We start from the raw sequence: 13,605 nt of genomic DNA on the forward strand, positions 1-13,605 counted from the left end.
ACCTAAAAATACACACTATATCAATAAGGACTACGTTCAAAGATCCAGGCACTGTGAAGATCAGGGAAAATAAACTAGTAAGTTGCATAAATGAAGACAACCCAAATAAAGCAAATTTAAGTACTCTGCTGATTAGACACAGGACTGGGAATTTGTCTTCCTTCTCAGAATGAGGGATTGTCAAGCAACATACTCTCACCTACAACAGCAGTCTCTATGGGGGGACGATATGAAGAATATGAAGTGAAATCCTCCTGTTCTCAAGACTGGTTATGCAGATTTTGTTTATTTCTAACATATTTAAATGGACTAAAGGGAGCAAGGCACAGCAGAGCACCATCACTGCTGCCTGCACCAGAAACATGCATGGATTTCAGCACCGCCTCCTCAGTGTTCCTTAGGGTAAATATGAAAACTAGTGGTGAAAAACCAAATGAGACAGTAGTTACGAGGGCTTTGAAAAATTCACCTTTGTTGATTTTAAGACTCTACACAATAAGTAGTATCTGAGCTTCCTGAAAAGCAAAGCTTTATTTTATCATGTAGAGAAAAGACAAATGAGTCTTGCAGTGAGCTTACTGTTGAGGTTTTCCCCACTGCTGCATTTCTTTAAAATGACAAAAATGTATTTCTTCACTTAAACTAAGACATTAACCTTATGCAAGTGATGATATATTTAAACTTGATTCATCCAAGACAAACATATTTAGCAGACCAGAAAGATGAAAGAAGACATTTTTCAAGCATCCAGAAAAATTCCCAGTGAAATCTAAAAGCTACTTTGTAATATACTTTTAAGGATGAAAGGTCCAACAGAACCCTTTTTGAATAATAATAAAAAGAATACTTAAAAGAATGCCTAGAGGGGAAAAAAACCCAAAACAACAGCTACACGCCCTGAAAAATGAAGGAAATGAAAAGTCAACGTTTCCCTTTTTGAAAACAAATACTGACTAAGAAAACGTAATTTTCACTTTGCAAACATTTATCAGGCCATAACCCCCTCTAGGGGACTGGGTAAATCTTGAATGCCTTAGGTGTATGATGTTGCCCATACACACTTTTATGCACAAGGCACACACAGTTGTTAGTAGCCCTTCTCTCAGGGCAGCCAAAGGCTCTCTCTCTGACACAAGCCAACTCACGACTGCTCCCAGGATCTCTGGTTAATACAGTGACGAGATGGAAGCGTCTGGAAAAAACAGCACCTCAATGGCATCTGATAGTCTGTCACTGCCTTAAGCTTTTCCCAGGTATTACTATGCCTTCTGGAACTACATAAGGAGATTGTTCAGCCCTGGAAAAAGCAAAAAACACCACCAGCTCAGCTGCTGTTCCTTCCAGGTCAGCATCTGCCTGTCTCCAGCTCTAACAGGCAGATATAGCCTGTAGCCATGCAGTTTTTTTGCTGGTCCAAATAAACCATTTGAGAATCAAGTCCACTATTTCAGTGGCTTCTGCAACCTTTTTTAACAGGCAATCCAGTCAGGTTGTCTGTGAAATTACTAGTGCCTTCAGTGTCGCAGGTTTTTTTTTCCAACTCCCACAGACAGGAGCTTTTAAAGTATATATTTAAGAAAAAAGAAAGTAAAAACATTAAGTCCTTAGCAACCACTGCAATTTTCCAACAGGGTATCAACACAGAAGTTTCAATTTCACCTTTGTAGTTTTTTTGGTCTTGGCTGTACCACTTCTGAACATGTTTTTCCATCCCCAGTTCTTCAGGACGTGAAAAAGACACTTAAGTTATTTCATTAGAACTGTCCTTCACATTTTCTACAATATGCATCTTGTTATAACTGCTTTATATTTTTCATCCACAAAGATAATCAGAACCTATCTAATTTTTTCCCCCCTAAGGAATTGTCCAAAATAAGAAATACAAGCTATTAACTTGCTTCCTTCCACATATCTCATTGCAAATGCAGGAACAGATTTGTATAGATAATCAAAACAACAACAGTTCATCTGAATGCGATCAAATACATCTTCCATGAAAGAACGCAAATACTGTGTCATGATGGACCTGGTATCGTTACCCTAATAAACGCTTTCTTGTTTAAAGGGCTCCAAAAACAACAACAAACCCCAAACCACCCTGGAGAAATCCAAACTTAGAACAATTTCTCCTCTAGTCTAAAATGTCTGAACACTCCCCAGTCAGATAAATTTGCTTTCTGTACTAGTCAGAATTCTCTTGCTAAAAACCCTGTCAGATACTATTTCTGCCTTGGGTGCTTCAGGCGATTCCACTAAGCCTATGAACAAGATAAATTTTTGATTTACTTTCTCAAAATGCAGAAGTTCATGAACACTTAGCTCTAAAACTCTGACTGTAATTTAAAACTTAAATAACAATACAGCAGTTTCAGAATACCATCCAACACAGGGAAACATCCCAGCATGCTTCATTTTGTTGTTAATCATACCGGGAAAGATATTTCCTTTTGACTATTGTTTCACTCATAGTCATGTTGTCTTTTGACTAATTAAAACCAAGATTAAAGTAGTCTTCAGATACTTAGATAAAACCCCTGTGAATTTTTCCAGGCAAGATTCAGAGCAGCAATGAAAAACCATTTGTGAAAAAGACACGTACCTCCGGCTCTCCAACGGGCGCCCATCACTGGAGATGCTTCGAGGAATGTTGGCTCGTTCTGGGGGTGGTATTTTTCCTTCTCCTTTTCCAGAGCTAATCCTAGATGGTACTGGACTTTGGATTTGAGATGGTACCTGAGCCACATGAGGTCCCTGTCCTTTGCTTGCATTTCTCTGCCATTTATTATTATTTCTGAAGGGAAATTTGAATTCATATGGCATCCCTTCATTCACTTTGTACTCCATCACTGGCATACGGTAGTTTTCTGAAGAACTCCTGGAAATGAAGAAATTTAATTTGCAGCTATAAAAAATTTTAAAAAAGACGTCCTGTTCACAAGTAGAGAAATCTGAAGACAGAAGCTGAATCAATTCTATGAAAGTATGATATTTTCCTTTTAAGAAATATTTATTTAAGAAATTTTAGAAGGCTTGAATAAGAATAAGGACTAGTGATGGTGAGAGTCTTCCTCTTTGTCCTGGTGAGCAATCAACAACAGACTACCATGGAATCTGCCTTGTTGGCCTTTCCCTTTGATTCTCACCCATTAACAACCCTATGGTCATCACCACTGAAGCCCCTAGACAATCAAACACTCCCTAAACCAATGCTTGTCCTTGTCTATCCCTCTAGAGGAGTTTATAGCCATCCATTCCAACATTCCAGTTGGTCATGTTGATAACTCTTCATCTGATTACTGGGCTACAAAAGCTAAAAAGATGTTAGAAGGGTATCTCCCCTTCTTGAAAAAGCCATGGGCTTCAGAACTTACCTGCACCCAGACAAGACCTGAAACATTTGTTCTTTTTGAGACAGACCTTTCTGATACACAGACATTAAAAGACAAGAGTCACATGAAATAAGGCACTATACATAACTTTCAAACACTTTTGGTTTTGGAATACTTCAGCTGATAAATGTGAAGACTATGAAAAGACTTGCTAGAAACTGTAGATGCCAAACCCCAAAGATGCCCATTGCTTCCTGAGGAGCAGCACTGCATAAAAAGCTGACTAGAACAGGACATAAGCTAATACAGCCTACATAAAAAGCAGGACAAGCTCCAGCATACATTTCAAATGAGGCACTTGGAAAAAAGATGTGATATTCTGCTTCAGTAAGGATAATTTTGGTATTTCTCTTGACAAACGTATATATCTGAGTGAATACTAATTGAGTATTTTTTATTCATGATTATTTCATCTACATACATCACTCACTAATGCAAACAAAAATAAAAAATCAGTGCAAAATTTTGAACCCATAGCTCTTCCTCTAAGCAATTACACCATTAGATGTGAGAAATATTAGTATCTCTTCCCTGCAAAAACAAAAAACAAGACAGAACGTGTTATCTGGCCATGCTGACATAAGCAAGTTGTGCAGTCTAATAAGAACAGACAAAGTGAAGCAATCATTGCTGAGGTCTTGCTGCCCACAATACACTCATTTTGTGGTTTTAGGCTGGTGTACCCTCTAGTCTTGATGTCTAAATTGAATTATCAGTTGAAAGGCATGAGGTATGCTTCTGAAGCACATGTAGGTCAGCTTTCCCAGTAAGTCTCCCAGGCCACTCTGATGGGATCCACTACCCAGCAGACAGGATGATCAGCAGGTAAGGCCACACACAACTGAACTACAATATTGACAGCCTTCATTTTTTCTTTTCTCTTCCTTTTCTACATCTCTGCTATTCTTTCCCTAGTGCTTACATACTTAGTTTGGGTTTCTCTTCTCCCCCTTCAACATACTTACAGTTTAACAAGCACAAATGCACAATTTCCTCTTAATGCTGTGTCCTTAGCTTCAAGGTCAGCAATCAGTCCACTAAATGAGTTCAGTGGCAATGTTTTAATAGAGACCTAACCACAACAAGGCCTGCCTCTGCACAGGGCATGAGAACATGAATTTGGATATTTGGATATATTTTCTGCATCTCCTAATGACTTTGTATATGTGCCTGTTGCCAAGTCAGCTTATCTAACTGCAGATCTTCCTCCAATTTCATGCCAACCGATTTATTAGGATAGGGACTGCTTCTCATGTGAATGTAGTATTCCATGCAGAAGGCACCTTCATTTTAGTTATGGTCTGCAGAAATTACTGCAGAAATACTCAGTGACCTCCAGAGAACACAAAGAAAGAACTCCAAATTGCAGAAAACTGATTGCCAAAAGAGAAATTGCTTTCTGCAAATAGTTAACTCAAGTATCTAATAATACATGTAGGATAGCTACAAATTCAAGACACAGTTCTTGAACTTTGTATGATTTTGGATAGAAAAAACGGGGGGATCAGAAGTTGCTTTATGGAATTTTATAACTAGCATTAACCACCATGAACATTAGACAGCAACAACAAAACTCTGAGTACAGTATTTCAAAAAGTGCAGTCATTTCTCGTACTGATATGGGTTTGGATACACTAAACGTAAGCTTGTTTTGGCTGTACTTAATTTAGTTCAGAAATAATAGGATCTGTGCTTTCCACACTGATTTTTCTCCTATAATCGTTTCATGATGATTGCAGCTGAACTTTCCATTTGCTCGGGTTGCTAAATACTGCACAAAAGCTTTCCAAATATCTCATGAGTGACCTTATGCCACTACTCATTTTAATCCCTGACATGTATTCAATTTCCCACTGACAACTAAAGGACAAATAAAACTCCTTTTCTCTCTGCTCCTTTTGCTAGCATTTACAAAAGGAGTTCATGTTGCTTACAGTAAAAACAAACCTGGATTTTTCTTTTATACAAGTACCAGGTCTTTTCTCAGAGAAAATTTTGTATCAATATAATAAATATGTGTTAAAATTCAGCTCCAGCCTTAAGTATACAAAGATTTAGCCATTACACTTCTAAAGGTATAGACTGATTAAAAAAGAGCACTGCAAAAATGGTCTCGTGGTCTCTCACTCCAAAGACCCTTTGAACTTTGGTAACTGTACTTGCTTTTGGCAAACCTATCTCAAGCCTTGAGCTAGCCTGCAGGGAAATTTATTCTATTAAACATAATTCCATTTTAATCATATAGCAGCATTTCTAGGATACAAATACAGGCTGTCAGAAACATGCAATGAAACTTAGTGATGTGGCTGAAGGCTACAGACAACACTGAGAATTCATAAAAATTACAAAAGCTTAAGTGGGAATTCAGGAAAAATGGAGGGACTTAATGTCCAGTTTAAGAAAAACAACACACATTACTGCTCATTTCTGATGAAACAACAGTTTTAAACTATAAAAGCAGCAATATAACTGACATGAGCTTCAGGCTTAATACAGATGGGAAATGAGAGAGAGGCAACAGGATCTATGGAGTAAAGAATTACCATGTGACCATGTGCAACAATTTCTCTGGCCAGATCCATACCTTTGACAAACACTCACAAACCCTTATTGTGAAAATAGAAGCATGTAAGTCCATTCCTAGCTTTCAAAAATTATATCCACAAGCATTACAAACTATCAGCAAATGGGAAAGCGGGCAGGAACATGTACAATCAATTTGGATGCATGCTAAACATACCATTATGACTAAAAAGGCGTTCAATTTCCATGTTAAATTCCATGGTTACATGAAATTCTTCAGACGCATTACTGTATTTTAGTGTTCAATGAATATTTGGGGGGCATGGAGACTGAATATGGGCAGTTTTTCCTGCTCTCCCCTTCCAGCCTGAAAATATTGGATGCTGTATTATAATCATACCACATTTTTTTGGAGGCTAACACTCTGTGGCGGTCCTTCCCACAAAACAAGGTACAGTTTCAGAGCAAACACAGCTACTGCAGAATACCTGCGCGGCGTGCAGTCCTCATAGGGAGGGACGATGACGACCTTGACCGTAACTGATGTCCTGAGCAGATCGATCATTTGCTCGTGGCTCAGGGTGGCCACGGCCACCTTGCAGATCTCCACCAGGCGGCTGCCCTGGCGCAGCCCCGCCTGCCAGGCGTAGCCGTAGGGCTCCACGTCCGCCACGATGCCCTCGTAGTTCACGTGGAAACCCAGCTGGCCCAGGCCGTTCCTGCGCAGAGTCATCTCCACTGTTTCACAGCCCTTGGTCACGAGCTGCAGTTGAAATGGAGACAGAATTTAATGCACTGAGACACGTCCTGGGCTAACAGAGTTTTAGGGGCTCAAGTTTTGAATAAGCAACTCTCAAGGATCGTGGTGGGACATGATCTAGGGATACATATTGCAGTCCTAGGTACATAATCTGCTGAAATGAGTCTTGTTGCTCAAACTAATATTTTCAGTAGAATCTGGTTACTCAAGTTCTGCCTTGGAATTTTTACTGCAACCACAGGAATTTTAGAAGATACATGGCAGCACACAACAGAAAACCACATGGAGTTACACAAGCACCTCTGTCTTTTACACTTTAGTAACCAAAAAACATTCTCCATTTCTGGCTCTCAGAAAACGGCAAAATTACTTTTTTTAGTCAGAATGTGGTAGCATGCAGCTACTAAGCACAGTAAACTGGGGACTATGCCAACTCTTCCATTTACCACAAGCATGAATATCATCAAGAGCAATTTAATAAGGCTTAGGTTTCCTTTTTTTTCTAGTTGTTATACAACTACAGTTGTGAATTTACAGGAAAGAGAGTGAAATGTAGCACATTCTTTCATAACTTAATTGGATATAAAATGAGCATGGACAGATGTTTTATGGGGAGATACCATGATTCACTGCATTTTTAGTTTATCACATGCATTCAGAGAATATCTCAAGGTTGCAGTGGGGATTGGAACTGCACCCTGCTGGCAACATAATAAGTTAGTCTGAAAGATATTGTAGATTCATTTGAAACCAGATACAGCAAGCCTATGAAACAGAGAAAGGGAAGGAAAACAAGGAGAAGAAATAATGTGACACTTGTGTACTTGTGTGGGAGCAACTTATGCATCTGAAGGATCCAGTCTTTTTAATATATTAACACATTTTTCACACAAACACAGCCAGCTGAGACCAGCTGATATCTGATAAAAGTGAAAGCAATATTCAGCTTTGAGAAACAGAAGCAGCGAAATCCTTTTAAATTTCATGATAAACAATTTAAACAGTTTTAGGAATCCCAGGCACTATTTAAATTGAAGCTTTACTTGGCCGAAGGGTGAGAGGAGAAAGCAAAGAAGGGGAACCAAACAAGAGAACACATTCTAACCTCCAGCCTTTTGACGATCTCTTTGATGTCATCAATGTTGCTGATGAAGCTCTCCAAAGAAACACATTCACCTCTCTCATAGAATATTTTGATATTTGTGTCGGTTGAAGTCCACCCTATCACATCTCGACAGGAGCAATTGAATACCACGCTTTTTGTGTCCTGCTCAATGAGGACTACAAACTCATTAGAGATGCCTAGGAGACAGTCTATTTCCATACCCTTGCTGTAGTCTTTTGCATGGACACTCCAGACAATAGCACCAGAACTATAGATCTCTGCTCCTGGATATGGTTTGGACTTTTCCTTCTTTTTTGAAGCAAGTGAGATGAAGGGGAACTTGCCAGAAGGGTCAATGGGTGTGTTGGTGACATTCTTCTCTGCCAAGTCTTTCAAGTACTCTTGCCGGGTCCTGGTGGCCATCGCGCGGAACTTTTCTGATTTATGAGCAGCATTCTCTGCATTAATGACTTTGGCTAGCAAGAAGTCCCTGAACACATTTGATTTAGGAAACGTGACACCTTTTGGAATAGGTGGGCCAAAGGATGGTACATCTCTGGATCTTGTCACAGCAACACTAAATGAAATAAAAGGACAAGGAAGAATCAGAGTGTTTCACTCTAGGCAAATTCAGCAGTTTTTGCTTAAAGACAATACATTCCCTCAATTTTTCTTTTCTCAGAAATATGATTAAATTTACATATTAATGTTGCCAGTGTGGAGGCTATGCCCCCTTTACTGTATAAGCAGAAGGTCACTTTTTGCATATAGGCATTTTTGAGACCTTCCCAGTCCCACAAGCTATAAAAGAGCTTCAAATACAAAACTGTAGCAATTTTTTAAACTAAGTAATCACTCACGTATGGCAGTTTTGAGCTTTGTTTGGTTTTAGTATAAAAAGAAAATTTCTAGCTATCATTATTAGAAAGGCTAGTTTAGAATGTAACTACTTAATGCTGAAAGACTCATCTGAAAGCAGTGCCAAATGTATAATCAACACTAGAAATATAGATTAAATGAACACATTAAAAAGATAAAGGCAATGAAATCATCTCACAAGGCCAGTTCCACTGAGAAAATCTGGTGACTGAATGCATATATACATCACACTACTGTTTTACATTTCTGGACTGAAAACTCACTTGCTGATATTGCATGCCAATGATTGAAGATGACTCCAAAAATAGCAGAAATAAGAAGCTTCTGAGAAGTTCAGAGATACACAGTAGAAACAGATATGTTCTTTTTCAACTCCTTTTAGTTCCAGTACCAAGTGATGGACTGACAGTAATATTGCTTTAGGCAACAGGGATTGGCTTAGCTATTCTCAATTGTCAATTCTCTTTTGATTTAAATCAGATGAGAATTGTTTGGAACCACTGAAGATCTGACATTGCAATCCAGTGTCATTCACTTGGCAAACTATCCTAAGAGACTGAAACTCTACTTCGATACTTTTGTGACAAGAAATGCTCCAAAAGTTCAAACAGGATTTGCCACATATCTGTAATTAGATCTGAAAAACATTAACTAACTTTGGCCAAAATACCATGTTAATGGAAATAAAGAAGAATAGGATAAAACTTGATCACATTAGAAAAGTATGTGGTGTTTCACTTAGAATGCTGGCTGGTATTATTTTCACATTTTGATTTTATCTGAATTCTAAACATAATCAGAGATTATGTTTACTCTCCTCCCCCAAAAATCAATAACTAAGATTTCAGAATAAATCTTTTGAGGGGACATACAGGAACACCAAAACTAAAAATTAAGTCACCCAATCTATAACCCTGTCTTCAGGTTTTGAGTGGTAGCATGGTTTGTTTGTTTTGCTTTCGCTGTTTTGAATTGCTCAGGGTGGGGCTTTTTTTCCCTTTTTTAATTTTATTATTATATTTTCTGGCAACTGATTTGAAAGATGTCATTACTGTCATATTTCCTCTTAGTGTATGCCAGCATATCTCCAAGTATGCAACAGGGGGTGCTCATGAAGCAACTATCGGACTCCTCTTTAGTGGTCCTGAAGGGTCTGTTATTAAGAAATGGAAGCCTAAGCGTTAAACACAATTACTGGATGCAATGAAAACCTACCAGAAACTACCAGTAAGATTTTGTTTGGTTCAGTTTTCAGTGTCAGGAATCAAAAGGATAAGAATTCAATCTTTAACACATGCTAGAGAAGCTCTAAAGAGTGAGTAATGCTCAGAGATGCCAGACTTTTGAAATATTGTTTATCTTAGTTGGGATAAAGAATCACTGGCCAAGACAGTGCTTGATTTTATTCCTTTTATGTAGTTTTTAAATATAAATTCCAGTACATTTCTATGCTATATGGTTTCCTGTTTTGTCTAGAATTATGAATCCATGAAACTGTTCCAAATAATTCAGTAAAAAAAAGGTCAAACTTACATTGAAAAGTTTCCTAGAAAAACTTTTCATAATATAATTCTACAAATTTAAATCAAGTCTTTGCACTGAGAGGACAGAAAAAAAAAAGTATTTCAATCTTAAAGACAGTATACAGAACATACAATGTTGTGGTGGTCTTCTGTATCAAAATAAACACTGACATTCTCCCAACTATTTTTCATACCTGTTTCCCATCCCCTTAAAATTTAGGCCTGTGCCATCACTAAAGCCAAAATCACAATATAAGCAATCAATGAGGTTCCAGCCCTTGTAGTTGTAAACACTTGAAAAATGCAGTGATTCAGGAGTCTGAAGGTCAAAAATAGAACCCTCAGATACTTCATCTATAACAGTTGAGCAAGCATCAATCTTTCCCATGCCTTTTAAAAGAAGAAAATACATGCAGTCATAGTAGTTAGAGGAACAAACAAAAGCAGATCTATGTTGTTCGTAACACACAATTCAAGTGGAAGATGCATCTGCAGCCCTTTGCTTCAGAATCATTTTCTGTACAGGGTATGAGCTGAAACATATGTCTCAGAGTTTAAGGACAAGCTGTGTTCACATAAATTATGCAACAACTCAATTGTTCAATAAGCTGCCTGATAAAGAGTATCAACATGAACATTCTTAGTCCAGGAGAGTTAATACATGTACAAAGTTCAGCAATCCTTTCAGAAATGCTCTGTGAACTTTACCAAAAACTTTTGAGGAAAGAAAAGCCTTTAAGTCATCTGTATGTACTCAAAAAATAATGAATACACCAACTCATACACAGTAGCCTTAGATTTTCCTCTAAATAAGCACTTGCCCTAATTACTTTAGTGAATACTTGTATTTCAGCAAAAACAAATTAATTCTAAGGCTACCTCATTTCAAGATACATGCCCTAAATCCACAGCTCAGATAGTTTGTATTTTAAATGAAAATGCTTTACAGAAGTTTTCTGAGATCCGTCAACATTTAAAAATGAAAATACTTTTATATTAAGAGTTCAGTATATAATAAAAGTAAGAATTTCACTGACAGTAGAGAAAGTTTAACTCAAAAACATTATTTCTATATGCTTGCAATTTAGTTTAAAAAAATGATACTAATAGGAATATTATCTTACAATTCTTTATTACATGTTACAATCAATTACCATTTTCTATTTTAATCATACTGACTTTAAGGTCACATTAAGACTTCATTTTTGCTGCATAATTTTCTGTCATTTCTTTGTTGGACTGAAATGAGATAAGAAATTAAGATATTTCAGAGCGCTTAGCTTCTTTCTGAAAGACTAAGTCACACTTTTTAATTCTCTTAATTTTAAAAAATGGACCATAAGCTCAGATGACCAAATTATCAAAGGAAAAAGTGGAAGTGTTTTTTTCTTTGTTCTATTTCTTTCAATACAAAAATATTCTTCTAGCATATTCTTAATGAAGAGAATAAAAAGGAAGTGAGAAGGCAATTCTAAAATAATTTCCAAGTGCTTCATATGCGTGTATACGTGCACATGTGGATGTGTGTGTGTACTCACACTTGACAGCAGCAGTTTCTTCACTGGGAGTGTTTCATGTACATACTTGTGTGTCTATTTACTCTGTGAAAGAGCTGTAAATTCACATGACTCAAAACCTTCTTGACCCTCATCTTTGATTACACTTCCCTACTGAGGATTTAGAAGGACAATGACAGCTGGCTTTGCACCCTGATTGCATGTTTTCAGTGACTGCAGCAATGTAACAAACCTGTAACAAACGCTGTCAGTGCAGGGACCGTGCACTCTCACAATGACAAAGACGTGCTGGAAGTGAGATCGAATGTTCTTTGGGCTGAAGGGTTGTGCTCCAGGCTCCTGGAAAACTATTGTCACAATATCATTTCCAATATGTCGTTTTCTCAGAAGCTTTAATGAGGGGGGAGAAAAAAGGTTAAAACAGACTTCTCACAAATTTCCAATTTTATTATAAAATTATTATAAATTACTATTGCTTATTTTCTTTCCCCAAGTGATACTTCAAGCTGAAAACTGAAACAATTGAGAGTTATATAACAAGTACCAGCATTGGTTGATCACCTAATAAATTTCAGGCTTTGTCTTTCTCATAACAATTCCATTTCTATATGTAGCATAAAGGGTGAATTTATATGGGAAAATTTTAAGCTAAACAAAGAGGGAAAACAAATCCTGTGAGTGTCAAGAGTAATCAGTGACACACAGAAGCAGGAACCCTTCCCCCATTTCACACGTTTTTACAAGCCAGTGATGGGTTCTATTTGAAGTTGAAAGTAAGTTGTCGTTGTCCTTAAGATATGCTATAAATAATTTCCTGTTAGGCTTCTTTCAGTAAACACAAGACAAGAGAAAATGAGCTACAAAGTTGTAGAACATTTAGTGTACAAAAGCAAACTAATTACGTTATCTTTTATTTTAAAACAAAAATCTCTATTTGGAGAAGTATAAAGTACCATTTCTAGAAAAAAATGCATATAGATCATACAAAACAACAGGGCTTATTTCTTAAAGACCAGGTACTTCAGTGTAACAAAGCAGTTCAGCCTAAATAGTGTAATACAGTTTAAACAAAAAGGGAAAAGAAAGGATCTTGACAAAAGGATTTTGACTCATGTACTCTTGTGTAGTGTGCTGGACCACCCACTCATTATCTCTGTGCATATTACAATTTGCTGAAAGCAAATTGTAAAGGGCAGTTGACTTAGCTGAAGAAAGTTTAAAATGATTTAAAATCATCAGGTACACTGTGATCCTTCTGACATGTCTTACTGACATTATTGCATACTATTTACAAAGTAATGCACAATTAAATAGAAAACAGTCCAATGGAGAAAAATCTATGATGTACCTACAGTCATCTGCTTTGCTCATCTCCCTGACACAGAGACAGCCACCTTGAGTTTTGATTTCCTAAGTGGTTTTTTCGCTAGTAACAAATAAAAGTTGTCATAAATACTCAATAGTTCATCTGCTTCTGAGCCCATCTTACCTGTTGCTTGTTGTTTGGAGTATATGGCAACATAGTAGAAACATGGAACATGATTTCATAGTCCTTGTAGGTTGTGTACAGAGAGTGAGTACCAGTTGAATCAGCTGCAGTTAAAGACAAAATGAAAGTATTATTTAAAAGCAGTTTAAAAACAAAGTTTCATTATTACTAAAAAAAAAAATTCAGCAAAACAAGAATTGATATTAATCCTAGCTAAAATATCAGCAAGTAAGAACTTATTCAGAGTTTATTCACCTGCCAAAGCAAGTGTCACATAAAGACAGCCTGTGGACTTTTGCATACTTTTCCCAGACAAAAACTTGTTAGGAATAGGGAATTTATACTGAAGACCCTGAAGAAAGCCTACCAAAGTGTGTAAAGTGACAACGAAGTCTGAGATAATTTTCAGGCACCACCCAA

General features: G+C 37.2%; 1 protein-coding gene across 2 annotated transcripts in view; it reads right to left on the bottom strand.

Annotated features, from left to right (window-relative positions):
• The window catches only part of SIPA1L1 (signal induced proliferation associated 1 like 1), a 138,462-nt gene that overhangs the window by 35,303 nt on the left and 89,554 nt on the right, over window positions 1–13,605 (bottom strand). For both annotated transcript variants that reach the window (XM_066321316.1, XM_066321315.1), the window contains exons 6-10: window positions 13,186–13,289; window positions 11,929–12,086; window positions 7,778–8,354; window positions 6,401–6,675; window positions 2,600–2,875 (exon numbers count right to left, since the gene is read on the bottom strand). In XM_066321316.1, coding sequence (XP_066177413.1) covers window positions 2,600–2,875; window positions 6,401–6,675; window positions 7,778–8,354; window positions 11,929–12,086; window positions 13,186–13,289 — 1,390 coding nt within the window. The remainder of the gene's footprint in view (window positions 1–2,599; window positions 2,876–6,400; window positions 6,676–7,777; window positions 8,355–11,928; window positions 12,087–13,185; window positions 13,290–13,605) is intronic.

This window comes from Sylvia atricapilla, chromosome 6 (genome assembly GCF_009819655.1).
Source record: "Sylvia atricapilla isolate bSylAtr1 chromosome 6, bSylAtr1.pri, whole genome shotgun sequence".
NCBI classification, from domain to species: domain Eukaryota; kingdom Metazoa; phylum Chordata; class Aves; order Passeriformes; family Sylviidae; genus Sylvia; species Sylvia atricapilla.